The sequence below is a fragment of the Balaenoptera borealis genome (genome assembly GCF_965194805.1).
Source record: "Balaenoptera borealis genome assembly, chromosome: 15".
In the NCBI taxonomy this organism is placed as follows: domain Eukaryota; kingdom Metazoa; phylum Chordata; class Mammalia; order Artiodactyla; family Balaenopteridae; genus Balaenoptera; species Balaenoptera borealis.
Genome location: NC_138871.1, coordinates 91,511,196 through 91,529,145, shown reverse-complemented (window position 1 = coordinate 91,529,145; position 17,950 = coordinate 91,511,196). Strand labels below are relative to the sequence as shown.

At 45.3% G+C, this 17,950-nt stretch overlaps 1 protein-coding gene across 16 annotated transcripts in view; it reads left to right on the top strand.

Moving 5' to 3' along the window:
* The first annotated feature begins 4,294 nt into the window (after positions 1-4,294).
* SNTG2 (syntrophin gamma 2) overlaps positions 4,295-17,950 on the top strand; it is a 221,886-nt gene continuing 208,230 nt past the window's right edge. For 7 of the 16 annotated variants that reach the window (XR_014234716.1, XR_014234717.1, XR_014234718.1 and 4 more), the window contains exon 1: positions 16,416-16,645. Coding sequence is in view for 8 of the 16 variants with exons in the window: in XM_082356518.1 (XP_082212644.1) it covers positions 16,574-16,645 (72 nt within the window). In the remaining 8 variants the exon portion in view is untranslated. Of the gene's footprint in view, positions 15,471-16,414; positions 16,646-17,950 lie in introns of those variants that run through there. The other 9 variants (XR_014234721.1, XM_082356515.1, XM_082356514.1 and 6 more) reach the window with 4 other exon arrangements.

Below are 17,950 nucleotides of genomic sequence, written 5' to 3'. Positions count from 1 at the left end.
TAAGCCTTGGACAGATCAATTTGGTTTGATAATTTTGATTTAAAAAGTCTGTGCAATATATTATAATTTTTCATTTAAGCTGTTATGAAGTCTGAGTTTTCTCATGACAAATCTAGATAATTTAAATTTTCAAAATTTCTTACACTGATTTACTCTGGATAAACTAATAATACACCTATATCATCTTTAAGATTAAAAAAGATGTACACTTTCAATTAAATACAGTTATGATTCCGACATACACTTTTATGGCAAGAGTAATTATGTATTGTGGTGCGTGACCTTCAAAATAGTTGTCAAGATCATCAGTTAAGCAAAGATCTTGGAACAATAGAATTCAGTTTGCGCTTGTTTTTATATGCTGTAAAGGGGCTCTACCTCTGGGTCATGCTAATGAATGCATTCACTTTTCTGTTTCAAGTAGGTATTAAAAAAATGGGTTTGGCTGTAAAGAATGAGATTAAGTGAAGGGTTGTCCACATTCCAGGGCCTTTTTGCTGACCTTCCCGTTTGTGCATCTGAAGTGCTCTGTGGTTTTCAGAGTCCTCACGGCCACACGGCTCGCGGCCAGTGCTCTGCTTGCTTCCCCACCAGCAGCCTCAGGGGCACCAGTTAAAACTCAGGTAGGGAGAGTGGGAGGGAGACGCGAGAGGGAGGAGAAATGGGAATATATGTATATATATATAGCTGATTCCCTTTGTTATACAGCAGAAACCAACACACCATTGTAAAGCAATTATACTCCAATAAAGATGTTAAAAAAAAACAAAAAACTGAATTGGACAACCATAGCTCTAAAATTTCCAAAACTGAATCGAATGCTCGTTTCGACTGGTGTTTTGAGGCTTCCAAATATTATCAGGAGCCTAAAATTGCCTCTCTGCAAAATAAGATTTTAAAATTAACTGAGGTAAACGAATGATTAAAGAAAAATAAAATGGCTTCCAAAGCTTCAAAAAAAAAAAAAAAAAAACTCGGACCAGCTGTGCAGGGTCCAGCCTCGGCCACGGATGAGTTGCCAGCTTCTGTGTTTCAGGATGAAGTTCTCGCCAGCGTGTTCCTCACCACAAATGACTTGATGTCGGTGTTAATCTGGTATCTGGAAATCAGCACCTTGATGTATGTTGTGGACTGATCTGTGTCTCCATAAGAGATGTTGAAGTCCTCGCCCCTAATATCCGTGGATGCAACCTTATTTGGAAACAGGGTCAATGGAAGTACTGTTAGCTAAGATGAGTCACCCTGGAGTGGCGTGGGCCCTAATCCAGTAGGTCTGGTGTCCTTACGAGAAGCCGCGTGAAGCTGGAGCTATGCTTCCCAGGAGGTGTCCCCAGAAGGTCGGAAGGGGCGGGTCTCAGGGGGGCGTGGCCCTGCCTACACCTTGACTTTGGGCTTGTAGCCTCCAGACTTATAAGACCTTAAGGTCTGTTGTTCTAAGCCGCCCAGTGTGTTGTGCTTTGTTAAAGCAGCATGAGGACACAGAAGGCGGAAGACAACCATTTAGAACAGGTGCCTTTTAACGAAACTTCCCCTCCCAGAGCCTGGGGTGTGGAAGTTTTCTGCTTTCTTTAAAAGGTATTGCACAAAACCCTTGAAAGAGATTCAGTCCAGGGCTTGTTCCCAAAGAAAATTTTGGGTAAACAACTTCCATTCTTTATTTTTAATGTCTGCTCTCTCTCTACGGGTCTCCTCCTCCTCATTTCTTACATCTGTGATGTAAATTTGTAAAGCTGGAGGGGTAAACTTCCACCCACCAGGCCGTGGATCGTGCAGTAGAAATGACTGTTTCAACATGACCACCGTATGAGGGACCATGAATTACATTATGGAAAAGGTTAGCTCCTTCCCTAAAGAAAGAACAAGCTGTGATGAAGAGAAGTAATATCCGTTAACTATGTTTTCCATATTCACACATAAAAAAAGAGTTATTTAAAATAAAATTCAAAGTAAAGGTAATTAGTACAATTTGAAAATAAGAGAAGTAAGGGCATAATAGACTAACGGTTGGGTAAAAGAAAATAATAACGAGATCTAAAGTAAATGAACTTCAAGATAAAAATCTAGGAACTCAGTAAATAAATGATACAATATTATAATTAAATAGTTAGAATATTAATGAGAGAAAAATTAAAATGAGAGCAGTGGGTAGAATTAAAGATTAAAAACAGGAGCTAAGAAACTTACAATTAAGAAGGATTAAGGAAAACATATCTGAAAAAATAGAATAAGAAATTTGAAGATTAGAGAGATCAGTATATTAATTGAAATCATATTATGAAAAAGAAAGATAACATAGCATAAGCTGACAATACAATCTATAACAAGAGCAGAATGATAGCTTTAAAGGTTGCTTAAAGAACTAAAATATTGTCTTAGCAAAAACAAGGTGCCAGATGTAGTGTCATTAGTGTCAATGTCAGATGGTGGCAGAGGGGCCCATGACCAGATCTGGGCAAGGATGCACGTTCAGGGCCGGTGTGAGTGGTGTCAGGGCTCTTTTCCTCTGGTGAGGCCCACACGCGTGTACATGCAGCCGGATCAGGAATTAAATCTTCGTGTGTGAGGGATGCAGATTTGGGGGTGGTGGTTAATACTGTAGACCTACCCTGACTGAAATAAAAAATGGAACCACAAGTGGGAAGTCCATTGAGGGTGATCAAAAAAAATTATTTTAAAAGCATGGAGGGAAGAAAGCAAGCCACAAGTGGAGTAATTGGTCCCCAAACACATCCACATCTTGCTCAAGGCCCGTGGTTACGTGCGTAATGTGGCAAAGCAAGTGAAGGTTGCAGACGGAACTGTGGCCAGTGGTCAGCTGACCTTGAGAAGGGAGGTCATCCCGGACTGTCAGGGAGGGGGTGCGGGCAGTGTGATCACAAGTCCACGTACGTGATGAGAGGGCAACATGTCAAAGTCCAGGTGATGCAGGTGAGGCAGTGCTCCTGGCCCAGGTGGGAGGAGGGCCAGGACGCAGACAGCACGGCAGCCCCTGGGAGCTGGACCCTCCCCTGGCACCTGTGGAAGGAAGGCAGCCCACCAACATCTGGCTGTTAGACGGTAAACCCCCTTGGACCCTGGCCTGCAGAACTGTAAGAATTAGATCTGTACTGTTTCAAAGCTGATGGAGAAGGTAATTGAGAGGGCCCACGAGTTGGTCCCGGGCAACTGGGGCTCCTCACCCCTGACCTTGGGATGTTTGCACCATCCCCACCCTAGACACAGCCTCGAGGTCGAGGCCGTCTGGACAGTGAACCTGATGGAACCCAGGTAAGCCCTCTATAACCTTCTAAACTCTGGCAGTGGGTGCAGATAGCCACTTGTCTTGCGGTCCAAGGCAAGCCTCATGAGTAAGCCCCCTGCTGGTTACACCTGCCACCCCCCAGTCTGGAGGTCCGCCAGTTTCTTCGGTCTCTCCCTGCCCTCTTGGGGACGGGGCCAGTTTATGAACCAACGAAAGCCACCAAGGTTGTGGCGGTCTGTGACAGCAACCACGGGAAATTGTTCTGCTGTGATGAATACTTAGAAAAACCGTCACTTACAGAAGTTGGAATGTAGATAATTTTAGCGGCCAACCTGTGATGCACAGCCCGGCAGGGAGGTGGTTAATTTCAATGGGTTGGGATGGTACCGTCGGCGTCTCCTCAATTACACGTCTGTCTCCAGGAAATGGGCTAAGGATGTGCTTCCCACACACCTGCTGGGTGGCCCTAATACCAGAGTGCGGCTATTGTCTCAAGGAGCCCCAAATAAGAAGCTCGCCAAGAGTTTGAAATAGTTGACTGTAGAAGAAACCCTGAGCTTGAAGAAGGTCTGCGAGTGCCAGAGAATTTAAATGACGCTCCATCCCTCTCCCACAGCGGGGCAGGCTGGGGGGAGGCAGGTTGGGGGTCACAGGCCGCGCCGGAGGTGAAGATGCAAAACCAAAGGCGTCCCCGAAGTGCAGCCGCAGGTCACATCCAAAAGGGAGTGTCTGGCAGGGAACAAAATGGGGACTCATTGAGGACCCTTCCTCCCGGGCGGAGGGCCCTGACCTGGGTGCTTCTCCCTCTGAGGGTGCTCAAGGCAGTGAGTTTGCTCCTGTCCGGCTGCACGGAGAGGAGAGGAGGGAAGGGAACCTTCTGCTTAAGAAGCAGATCCAGGTCTGCAGGCCGAGAGCTGCCGCAGCAAGACCTGAACAAGAGGCAGCAGCGTGAAACCTCCTGATGCCAAGTCGGGCTTCCATCCCCAGGGTCTGAGGGGCCGTCCTGCTGTCCTGGGACGTGCAGGAGCCCGTTCGGCCTGTGAAAGCATGTGAAGCTGTGCCGCTCACCTGGGTGACTTTGGAATTGGTCACTGCTCCTGCCGGCCAGGGCACAGGGCCAGTGCCCACCTGGGCAGGGAGGGGTCACAGGACTAACCGTGGACGCTGAGTGTTGGCAGAAGTGGCCGGGGTTCCTTTAGGACGAGCCTTTGTTGACACTGCCAGACCCAGTCTGTCCTCACCTCCAGGCCTATCTTCACTTCCAGGGCACGTGAATGTGTATGTATGTGCATCTGTGCGTGTTCATGTGTGTGCATGTGAGTGTGTGTGCATAATTTACACTAACACAAGATCATTTTTAATAAGTACCAGCCTAAAGGTGTTTACAAATGGCTACAGAATGAGGGAAAGAGCTAGCACAGAAGTATCTGGGAGGAGGATTTCTTGAAACCAGCCTGAATTTATCCTGAATTTCTATTCTCAATTTACAGAGCAAATGTATTAGCCATTTTATAGTTATGTATTTTTTCTAATAAAAGACCTCTCATTTATTTGTACTTTGGGTGATATTTGCCTGCAGGACAGAGCTGTGTGTTATAATCTACAACCATATATCTTATGCTTTTTCAGCTGGACTTAGGCAATTATAAAAATATACAAAATGAAACAAACCCACAACAACAAAAACCCTCTAGGGCAGCAAAATAGCACTCCTCCACACTCACCTTAACACATTCCTACTCGACATGTAAAAAACATGTTGAGAAATAACCGTGCTTCGTAGTAATGCAACATCTGAAAACTCAAGCTGATGGCAATTTCTAGCTCAAGAAAAGTATAGCTCAGTCCTTTCTATTTTTTCCACCATCTTAACCAAGGAAATGGGGAAAAAATGATTTTTAAAAGGTAATTCTTAAAATCAGTTCAAAAAATATTATCAGGCAATTAAAAAACATTAAAGATCTCCAAATTAACAAAATCCTTTGGGGGTTGGTGGTCTGCTTATAAGCTTATCAACTCTTACAGAACAGGCTGCCTTTGTGAGCTCCAGCCACAACTAAGTAGGAGTTATACTCACAGCAGATCAGAATTACTTTCAATAAACTAGAAGGGGCTCTAATACAGAGTCTGAGAATTACTACTAGGAAAACTTGTTTGCAAATCCCATGCCAAATAGATAGTTTTTTGTGTCTGGTTGTATGCCAGAGGCTAATTTTTGCTAAGGCAAACAATACTTTCTTCTATTGAGTTTTCACGTTGTAGTTTACTGAAGGGCGAATTAGCAGAATTATCATAATACGTAACGAAATGAAGAGCCCATTAAAAGCAAAGAATTGTGGGCAACACTGTAGATTGATTTCTTTTTAACGTTACAGCACACTTTTTGAGGGAGAAGTCATTTGTGTTTAAGGGGAGAGGATGTGACACTTCTCTGAGTCAGGTCAGGACTCCCAGTCTATCTGTAATGGCAGCTATTATGTCTACAATACGACTAATTGTCATAGCAATTGATGAAATTTGTAATAATTATAGTGAGTAAATTTATTGAGCTCCTTTTATATTCCAGATGACACCAGACATTTTACAAATTAGTCATTATAACAACTCTCCAAAGTAGGCGTTAGGATTTTGGCTTTGAAATCGAAGTTCAAGGAATAAAGTACGTCGATTCATTAGTCAGGCGCACGGACGGCACGTAGGGCTCCGTGCTAAGGCCACACACTGTGCTCCAACCGCAGGTCCCTGCTCACCAGCCCTGGGCCAAAACAGGCCTCCACCCCTCATCTGTAAAATGGGATGAGACTGGCACTGAGCTCACAGGGCTCCAGAGAAAATACCGTGAGCTCATCCACAGACGACACTTAGCTTCTGGCCCATTGTATAGAAAGCTCAGGAGAACCTTAGTTGCCCCTAAAATCAATTATTGTCACCATTGAAGGTATTCTATGGGGTGGTGACATTAGGTCCATGCAGCAACAATTTCTGTCCTCCCCAGCACACCACTATCATGCATCACACCAAACACTCTGCAAAGTTTTGAAAGAGCAGTGCAACATTTCGGGCTCCACTTTTTTAATTCAAATCATTGACCACTTAAGAAAAGGAGTTAAGCTTCCATGTTCTGAAGCCTTTTCACAAAAACTGTAAACACCTTTCAACATTCAAAATTCATGTCCTCCTTCTTTAGAAATAAATTTGCAATGAGTTTTCCATTGTTCTTTATTTGTTGCACTGACTCATTTTACAATCAAAGTTCCCATTATCTGAAATTCTGAAGTATAGTAATTTGGAAGAATGGCAGCAACAGGCAAAAAGATCGCTGGGCAAGCAAAGCGATTGTTTATGAGACAGATTTGAAGGCTGGGTTTGGATTTTTTTTAATGTGTGGGAAGGATGAACAACAATGGTAAATTTTGTACAGGATTTTCTGTGTAATTTGTTAATACTAAGTGATATACCTGTTTCAAAGACGCTCCTCAGGCATCCACAAGGAGAAAAAGTGAAAGGGATTTTAATCACAAGGTTGCTACAGCAGCAAAATTCATAGATAAACTAAAGATTTATCATTTATTTATCTGGCAAATAGATAAGTAAAATAGTGGAATTTTATGAAGTAATTGAGATAATGCATTGTTTATATGTCATATTAAAGCAGCTCAATATCAAAAAAAACAACAACCCAATCAAAAAAATGGGCAGAAGACCTAAACAGACATTTCTCCAAAGAAGACATACAGATGGCCAAGAGGCACATGAGAAGATGCTCAACATCACTAATTATTAGAGAAATGCAAATCAAAACTGCAATGAGGTATCACCTCACACTGGTCAGAATGACCATCATCAAAAAATCTACAAACAGTAAATGCTGGAGAGGGTGTGGAGAAAAGGGAACCCTCTTACACTGTTGGTGGGAATGTAAACTGATACAGCCACTATGCAGAACAGTATGGAGGTTCCTTAAAAAACTAAAAATAGAACTAGCATACGACCCAGCAATCCCACTACTGGGCATTTACCTGGAGAAAACCATAATTCAAAAAGACACATGCACCCTAATGTTCATTGCAGCACTATTTACAATGGCCAGGTCATGGAAACAACCTAAATGTCCATCAACAGAGGAATGGATAAAGAAGATGTGGTACATATATACGACAGAATATTACTCAGCCATAAAAAGGAATGAAATTGTGCCATTGCAGAGATATGGATGGATCTAGAGACTGCCATACAGAGTGAAGTAAATCAGAAAGAGAAAAACAAATATCGTACATTATTGCATATATGTGGAATCTAGAAAATGGTATAGATGAACTTATTTGCAAAGCAGAAATAGAGACACAGATGTAGAAAACAAATGCATGGATACCCACGGGGGAAAGGGGGTGGGATGAACTGGGAGATTGGGATTGACATATATACACTATTGATACTATGTATAAAATAGATAACTAATGAGAACCTACTGTATAGCACGGGGAACTCTACTCAATGCTCTGCAGTGAACTAAATGGGAAAGAAATCCAAAAAGGAGGGGCTATACATATAGCTGATTCACTGTGCTGTACAGCAGAAACTAACACAACATTGTAAAGCAACTATACTCCAATAAAAAATAAAATAAAAGTTTACTAGGTTTAGAAAAATAGTTCTAAAAACATAGTAAGGTGGAGAATGTTAGAAATAGAATGATTTCTATAGCAAAATACCACACACACACACCCCACTACATAATTCTAAAGAAATACATATATAAATAAATATGCATGTAAGATAGGGGATGGGCATGGAGATAAAAGAAGAGGAATTATTGTGATATAAAGAAAGTCCCTCAACAAACCAATGTCGATTATTTAAGAGGAGTTGTGTATTACCAGCTCAAGCCTGTCAACCTAAATCCGAAGCAATAAAAACAATCCTAGAATATGACAGGGTGATTATTCACACATTTTCCATCCTTTTAGAAATCCCACTGAAACAGAACTATACGTAGATTAGAGAAAAATTATAATCGTAGAAATAAAATAATAAACAAGTAGTGATGTACATGTCAGTAAATAAAGGCTGGTAAATCTCTCAGGATTGAATGTGGAGAAAAGGAAACTTTTGTGCGTTGTCGGTGGGTATGTAAATGGTACAGCCACTGTGGAAAACAGTATGGAGGTTCCTCAAAAAATTAAAAATAGAACTACTATAGGATCCAGCAATTCCACTTCTGGGTATTTATCTGAAGAAAATGAAAACTCTAATTCTAATAGATATCCACACCCCAGTGTTCATTACAGCATTATTTACAATAGGCAAGATATGGAAGCAACCTAAGTGCCCATAAACAGAAGAATGGATAAAGAAGGTGTGAAATATATATATATATTTATATATGACAGAATATTAATAATGGAATATTACTCAGCTATAAAAAAGAATGAAGAATGAAATCTCACCATCTGTGACAGGATGGATGGATATAAAGAGTATTATGCTTAGGGAAATAAGTCAGACAGAGAAAGACAAATATGTTGTGTTCTCACTTATATGTGGAATCTGAAAGAAAAGCCCAGAGCAAAACAAATGAACAAACAATACAAAATGAAAAAAGACTCATAGACACAGAGAACAAACAGATGGTTGCCAGAGGGGATGGGGGTGGGGGAATGAGTGAAGTAGGTGAAAGAGATTAAGAAGGACAAACTTCCAGTTATAAAATGAATACGTCATGGGGATGTAATACACAGAACAGGGAATATAGTCAGTTATAATAACTTTACAAGGTGACGTATGGTTACTAAACATTGTGGTGATCAATTCGTAATGTAAATAAATGTCAAATCTCTTTGTTGTGCATCTGAAACTACTATAATATCGTATGTCAACTATACTTCAAAAAAAATGAAAAAAAGGATGTTAAAAAAATTTAATGGGAGAGCAAAACAACTGAGTATTTGCATTTGGTATATTTGACATACATTTTATGACATTTTTAAAAAATATTATTTTATTTTTATCAAAAGGACTTTTAAAATAAAAATAAATCTACTCTCACTGTCATTTTTAAAAGAGAAAGGGAATTGTCTCTTTTAAACCTCACAATCTCGTGTTTAAAAATGCATGTCCTCCAGGGTCAATATTGAGGGGTTTCAGAGCCGGGGCTCCGAACGTGACTAGTGGGTGTGACTCCCTCCCTGCCCTCAGACCAGGTGACCTCTGCAAATTACCTGCATCCTTCTTCCCAGGTCACCTCACCAGGGAAGTGGAAAGTGAGGGACCAGCTCCGGGACCAGGTGGGGAGTAAGCATCACAGCTGGGCCACGTCTGAGGTGGGAGTTACTTCTGTGGTGGTGATTTGTATAAACAATCTCAAGAGTATTTATTCAGTTGGGTGGATCTATGGGTAAATTAACCTTCGGAGGTTCACAGGGGAATCAAAGCTTGTCAATATCTTGTAGCCACTCACCATGGATCAGAGAGTTCAGAGTTTCCCGAGATGCTCCAAAATCTTTGTTTTTGGAGAAAATCCCAATTGATATTCACTCTCTGTGCAAAAACATTCATGATGTGTTAAATACTTGCCACTTTTCCCATATTATATATATGTGTGTGTGTGTGTGTATAGAGAGAGACTTACAAAATACTGATATTTTAATGAAAGTCAAAGAAAATAAATGACTTGAGATAAAAATCTGTATTTTACATAAAATTTCATAAGGAGTTGTAAGTAATAGTCCCCAATGAAATAGTATGCGTACTAAATCATGTTTGGAAACTTGCCGTAGAGTTCAGTTGAATATAAATTAACATGTATTTTTCCAAAGGAAAAAACTTATTTCTGTATAGTGTTTATCGTGTAGTATCTACCATATGTATACTACATATAAAGCTATATGGTACTGATAGCATATAGAACTGTATTGATATACAGGTACTAGTTTTTCTCTTTGAAAAGTGAAAACTACACATTTTATGAAGGATGAAATAAAAGTATTCTTCATAATCACATACATTTCCAAGGCAGCCACCATCCCCACGTCTATGGAAGTACAGATGCCAACGCGTGTACACACACCTCCTTCTCAGGCGCTGGTACCCTGACTGCAGCCAGGCCTGCCAACACGCCTCTCCTCGCCCGGAGGACTTGGGGTTCTCCTGAGCCTGCCCCAGAGCACGCCTTACTTACATGCATGCTCTATTATGTAAATGCTACTACGTTTTTTCATAAAGTGTATTATTCAGTATGTACATTTTATAACTTTGTTTTGTCTTAACATATTGTAGACTCTGTCTACTAGACATAAATGTAAATATACCTCATTCTTGGTAACAGCTTCATAAAAAATGTGTACGGATGACATTTTATTTAATTAATCCCTTTTTATGTATCAAGATGGTGTTCTGATATTTTTCTGTCTTAGTAAGGCTGTAATGAGCAGTGCTGTATCTGCGTGTGTGTGTGCACAATTATTTTTGTCATGTACTATGATAAATTCTTACATGTGGTATTGCTGAGTCAAAGGCTTACATATCAACCTCTCAAGCCCTGGTTTCCTTCCTCAGATTGGGACTATGATACCAGCACTGAAAGTTGTTGGAATGACCGGGTAAGTGCACAGCTGCCCACAGAGCTGTCCTGTGAGCAGATAGGGCCGGTGCCTTTTCCGCCGCTGTGCCTTCTGAAGACGCAGAGACCAGGCCTTCTTCTCCAAAGAGGAGCAGGGAAACACCACTGACCTGGCTTAGGAGCAGTGGGACTGAAAGTGTATGTTTCCCTTTGTCCAGGTTAATCCTGACTGTTGGCCCCTTTCTTAAAATTTCCAGGAAAAAGAACTCTGGTTTTCATTTTCTGAGGATCAACTTGTAACTGGGCCTTCAAGTAACTACAAAGACTTTGTCATTTTTCATTAATTGATTATTCAGGTTGATATTCACTCAAGTTTGATCAGATCCGTGCGGGACCCTGAATGTCTGGGTGGAGGGGGGCTGTCAGGGAGCCCTGAAGGAGGCTGACTCCTGGTGTAAGGTGGATAAAGCCAGCTGGAGAGGATGGAGGAGAGCCTGAGGTGGGGAGTTAAGCTCTTTGAGAATCTGGTTTGGGAGGGAGCTGAAAATGGGCAATTCCTCCGCAGGATGAGGGAGGGGGCAAGGGGGGGGAGGAAGGGATACTGCAGGAAAAGGCAAAAGTGGCAGGTTCCTTAGCAATTGGGGTGGGGCAAACTATTCCATAAGGCAGGGCATGTCCCCTGAGAAGGGCAGCACAAAGTGTCTGTGGAGGGAACAGAAGGTGGGCGGATTTGATTATAGGGTGGGAGACACACAAGGTAGCTCCTATCTAATTGTTTCTAGTTTCTCTTTGAATTAGAGAGAATATCTGCGGCAGAGTGAATGGAGGTGGAGGGAAAGGGGGAGAGGGAGAGAGAGAGAGAGAGAGAGAGAGAGAGAGGGAATATGGGAAGGAGAGAGTAGGGAAGTTGCTTTAGAGCCTGGAAGTCAAGCCCACCAGGAAGGGTGGCCGAACCACAGGAGTGACTGCGTGCCTGCTTGAGATGTGGTCCTGGATGGAAACAGACCAGTCGGCAGGGCTCTGTGGTTTTCCCTCACAGGGTTCAGGTGTTTGGGGAAAGGTAAGGGACAGGTGGATAGTTGGGCTTAACCAGGTCTGTGGTTTCACGAGGCAAGTAATGACAGTGAGAAAAACTGGGGGAAGTTAGGAATGTTTGTAAGAGACTGATGACAGTGGTGGATTTTATAATTTAAATGGAATAAGGAAGAAATTGAAGTCATTTTTGAGGGAGGGGTCAGTGGTTGCCAGCAGATTATTTGGCTGTAAGTGTAGAGTGAGACACAGGGGACATGCAGAGGAAATGAGCTGGCGGGAGGGGTACTGACAGTGGGATTGCAGGTGGTTGGTTCCTGGGGCTGGTGGGGCAGATGTGGGCGGTGAGGACCATGGCATTGAGGGAGGGGAGACTGAGGAGACTGGACAGAATCTCGGGCATCCCGTACTCACTTGCCAACTAATGCCAAACCCCTTGGCTCCCGCTGTTTCTGCTTACGCTTCCTGTGTTGTATTCTGCACACTGGACTGGAGCATGTGGTCTGTGTCACCATCGTGTTTGTCCCGTGTAGCACAAGCCTGATACATAACACAAGTCCAGCGCATATTTTTGAATAAATAAGGAAGGAGGTAAATGAATGATTATCTTATTAAATTATGAAACAAAAGAATCCCATATTCTTGGTTGTAGGTGGGTGTTTTACTAAAGCACTTTCTTATAAAAAAAAAACACCAAAACCTGTAGACTGCAAGCAATTTTCTGCAAGAAAAAGTAAATAAATCAGAAGTTCAAACTTTTCAAAATTCATACACTTTGTACATTTCTAATGTACTTATTAAGAAAAAGAAAGTATTAAATGAGAAATTAGCCTCATAATTGTTTTTGTCACAGCAAAAGTTGAGGAGAATCGTATCATGTTGCTCAAATTTCTATTCATTTTTCTTAAGCCTATGAGAATCAAAGTATCTTTGTGTTCAGAAACGAATTCTCTCGTCAGAGCCTCTGTACACTTATATAACTGAAGATAAGATTTGGGACTTGGTTATGAGTCAAAACTAAATATAATTCATGGTTTATTTCTATTTGGAGACCATTCTAAAAATACAGGTACACATTTGAATATTACAATGCCTACTGGATATATTTAATATCTTCTCCAAATATTCTTACTCAGGTAAGGATACGGTGACATAATCAGTTTTGAGTTCACTCATACATTCTCAAAGATATTTTAACACGTTTGCTAAGAACCTGATTTGGGAAGGACATTTTTATTACATGGGTAATAAAATGTCTGTAATCCATCAAATAAGGGAAGCAGTAATTTTATGTCCGTGACCCACTAGACTCTGAGCTCCGTGAGGACCTGGTGGTCTTACATTCATCACATCCCCAATATCTACTAAGGCATCTAGACATCGGTCAGCAATCAATTGTTGTTGAATGTGTGAATGATTGAAAAAAATATTGACTATTAAACGCGGTAAAAGATATAAATATTTACATACAGTTATAGGCATTCACTGATCACCTGCCTAAAACCCACTCTTGGACCGTGACTTAAGAGCCCTTGCGTTATCCTGCAGTTGCACAGGCCCCAGGACCCTGGTGCTATAGCCCTGGTCAGTTTCTGAGTCCTCCGAGGATGGGCCGATTCTCAAGGGCCCCCAACAGCCATGGCTCCCCTGGGCGAGGTTTCCTACAGGAATCCCCCTCCACTGCTGTGGAATCTTTCTCTCCTCTCTCCTTCTTCTCTTCCCTTCCTCCCTCCCTCCCTCCTTCCCTTCCTGTTCTTTGAGTAGCGTATTAGTGTCGATTATATCACACCATCCTTTTTAATGTGAAATGTCACTTTTTCCAAAAAAGCTCAAAAATAGTACTCACTTCAACTCCTTAGCACACAAATATTAACAAATTTCCAAAACAATATTAATTTAGCAGTAAAATTTATTATCTGAAGGCTGGGAAAAAGTGATACCTGCTCTACAATGTAGTTCTTGTGAGTTTTAGTTGTAATTCATATTAATATCAGGTTTAAAAATAGAAATATGGTAATGATCATGTGATGCTCTTTTTCTTAAATAATTATTAGTTTTTTTACTCTTTAGTGAATTTCTAGTTTAGACAACATCGAGAAATTATGGCATATGCAAACACACTTCTTTTGTAGCAAATATGGTTTTAAAAACACACACAAGGAGCTTCCCTGGTGGCACAGTGGTTAAGAATCCACCTGCCAATGCAGGGGACACGGGTTCGAGCCCTGGTCCGGGAAGATCCCACATGCCACGGAGCAACTAAGCCCGTGCGCCACAACTACTGAGCCTGCGCTCTAGAGCACGCAAGCCACAACTACTGAGCCCAGGTCCTGCAACTACTGAAGCCCGCACACCTAGAACCCGTGCTCCACAACAAGAGAGGCCTGCACACCACAATGAAGAGTAGCCCTGCTCGCCACAGCTAGAGAAAGCCCACACACAGCAACGAAGACCTGACACAGCCAAAGATAAATAAATAAAATAAATTTAAAAAAACCCTCAGTTTAAAAAAAATAAATAAAAAAAATAAAAACACACATTAGTTTTCTGCTCATAGGAAGATGGAGAAAGCAGTATGGAAGTACCTCGAAAAATAAATAAAATTATTATTATACCCAGCAATCCCACTTCTGGGTGTATAACCAAAGGAAAACAGGGTATTGAAAAGGTATATGAACTCCCGTGTTTATTGCAACATTATTCACAATAGCCAAGACATGGAAACAACCCAAGTGTCCAGCAACGGATGAATGGATAAAGAAGACGTGGGGGGTGTGTGCCTGTGTGTATGTATATGTATTGTGATATATATCAGATATATATGTGCCTATGTGATATATATGTGTCTATGTGATATATATGTGCCTATGTGTATATGTATGTATATTATATGTACATATAATGAATATTATTCAGCCACCAGAAAGAGGAACTCTTGCCATTTTGCAACCACATGGATGGACTTTGAGGGCATTCCGTTAAGTCAGAGGAAGACACATGCTGTATGATCTCACTTAAATATGGAATCTAAGAAAGCCCAACGCAGAGAAACAGAGTAGATGGGTGGGTACCAGGGGCTGGGGAGTTGGAGTCTGCAAAGATGTTGATCAGAGGGTACAAACTGTCCAGTTATAAGATGAATACATTCTGGGGGTCTAATGTACGGCATGGTGATTACAGTTATCAAGACTGTATTATACACTTGAAAGTTGCTATGAATATTTTCCCACTTCTGAAAAGAAATGGTAATTATGTGACCTGGTGAAGGTCAGCTAACCGAGGGTGGTAATCACACGGCGGTGTAAGTGTATCAAGTCAACACTCCGTACACCTTAAATTTACACACTATTATCCATCCATTATTTCCCGATAAAGCTCGAAAAAACCAGGTTGCCGTCAGAAGGAGCAGCGTCTCTTGTGTCTGTTCCACCGCCACTTGCCCGCCATGCGCCAGGCGTCCCACTCGCAGAGACGGGTCACGCCGGTGCTGCCACCTCGGCCTTCGCGCTTTCCCGCCTCGGAAGGACAGCGAACGGGCTTCCGCAGATGAAAGGCCGAGCGCGTCTGCGCCCCTGAGAGTTTACGGGACCGGGAGACGCGGGATGTAGAAAGGGAGGAAAACCCACGCCCTTCGTAAAGGTTGGTAGCTTGGGGTGTGTGTGTGTGTGTTTTCCTGAGATTTATGCCAAACTTTCATTTACGCTTGAACGAGGATGACTTGATTCTACGCAGCCCGATACTGTCCTGAGAGAGCAAGGGACTCGCCGACCGGCTGCTGCCCCACTGCCCGGAGGTGCGCCCAGCCCCGCACCCCGGGGCGTCCCCGGGTCCGCAGCGAGGACACGGGCGCCGCCGAGCCGCCAGCCCGGGGCGCGGGTGGGGCGCGCGGGCGCGAGAGGCGTCCTTTCCTCTTCTGGACAGTCCCCAGGGTCCAGCACCAGCTCCACGTGACGGGGAGACCCCGGCGGAGGGGTCCCCAGGGACCCGGCAGGCAGCTGCCCTGCAACCCTCCGAGGGCGGGGAAGGCCCGGAGGCACCCGACTGCGGACGGGGGGACGCCCCAGGTCAGATACACAGGGGAGCAGGGGCGGGGAGGGGCCGCCGAGCGGGAGGAGCGCTCGACCCCGGCCCGGGGGAGCGGCAACCCCCAGAGGCTATCACCTCTCCCGCTCTCCCCCGGAGCGCCGCAGCCCGGGACGCGTCCCGCCCCTCGGCAGCCGCGCGCCCCTCCTCTCCCGGCGGGTCGCATGGGCGGTGGTCACGGGCGGTGGGCGGTGCTCAGGGCGGTGGGCGGTGGTCACGGGCGGTGGGCGGTGCTCAGGGCGGTGGGCGGCGGTCACGGGCGGTGGGCGGTGGTCACGGGCGGTGGGCGGTGCTCAGGGCGGTGGGCGGTGCTCAGGGCGGTGGGCGGCGGTCACGGGCGGTGGGCGGTGCTCAGGGCGGTGGGCGGTGGTCACGGGCGGTGGGCGGTGCTCAGGACGGTGGGCGGCGGTCACGGGCGGTGGGCGGCGGTCACGGGCGGTGGGCGGTGGGCGGTGCTCACGGGCGGTGGGCGGTGCTCACGGGCGGTGGGCGGTGCTAGGCTCCTCCCGCCGCTGCCCGCGGAGCCCGAGCCGAGCCTGAGCGGCGCCGGAGCGCAGAGGGGCGCGGACGTGGCGCCCGCGGGGCCCTAGGAGGCTCGCGCGGGGCCTCGGCGCTGAGCTCGCGCGGCCCGGAGCGCTGGTCCCGCCGAGTGGGCGGCGATGAGCGCCGAGGGACCCTTCCCCCCGGCTGCCCCCCGCGGGCGCCCCGGCCGCCTGCTAGTGCCCGCGAGGGTGAGTGCCGGACCTCCCGGCCGTCTTTTCTGCGCGCGCCCCTCCTCTCCCTGCGCCTCCTTCCCCTCTGCACCCCTTTCTCCCTCCAGGCCCTCCCCTTCTCAGCGCCCCTGTCTCTCCTCCGCGCCCCGTCTTCCCTCCCCGTGCCCCCTCCTCATCCTCCGCCCCCTCCTCACCCGGCGCCCCCTTCCCTCTTGCGTCCCCATCTCCATCTCCCGGGGCGGCTCGTGCGGGCGGGCGGGCGGGCGCAGACCCCCTGACCCTCCGTCCTCCCGGCCCAGCATCCCAGACGGAAACTTGTAGGGTCTGCCTTTCCCCGTCGTGAAGGTGCAGCGGCTCCGTGGCCCGTGGGAATCAGGTTCTCCAGGGTTGGGGGTTCGGGGTTCGCCCCTCCTGTCTCCCTGCGAGCGGCTCCTGGCCTCGGGGGCCGCGGCGGGCGTCCTCCTGAGCTCCTCTCCGTCTTGGGGGGGCCTCTGCCCAGTGCTGGGGTCCCCCCCGGCCGATCGCCCCGCTACTTAGGGGACAGCTCAGCTCTGGACGCCCAGTTCGTGATACCGATTCGTGCGTGCGTGTCTGTGTGACATCTCTTCTTATCCCTGCCCCAGACGACTCCCCTCCACCCTCTTACTTATAAATAACTTAACTGTTGGGGGAAAACAGAAATGTGGCTCAGTCAAAAACGAAAAGTTATTGGAAGCCTTCGCGTCGCCACCCCCCAGCATAACCGAGTGTTCTGGAAACAGTTTAGGAACCGCAGCCGAGGCTCCCCGACTGATTGACTAATCCGGCTGGAACCGCCTCCCTTCGGGTTTGTCCTCACAGACTCCCTAAGCCCGGGAGCGACAGTAAAAACCGGCGTGTGTCTAGCAGTCCTTTTCAGGATAACAGAGAAATGTTTCGGAGACTATGGGCTGAAGGCTTTTATAAATTCCTGTGTGTCAGGATGCTTCTAAACCAGGGCAGTACTAATGACTGTATGATTTTCATAAAAAAAAAAAAAAAAAAGCTTATGTAGAGACAGTTGCTTCTTCCATCAAGTTATACAATTCTGGGGTGTTTCCACAAAATCTTGAAATTAAATTTCATGTGAAGTTCAGTGCTGATTGTGTAAAGTACTTTGTCACGGAGTAGTTTTCCTTAAACCGGGAAGACGTGCTTGGGGTAGTCGGAAGTCAACTGCTTAAGAAAGAGGCTGGGAGTTCTGTCACTGCCTGGAGTCTTGCGGCCATGCGCTCGCTGGTTAGGAGCTGCGCATCTGCTTGAGGTGTTCTTGCAGCCGTCCTGTGTGTAACCACCGTAATTATA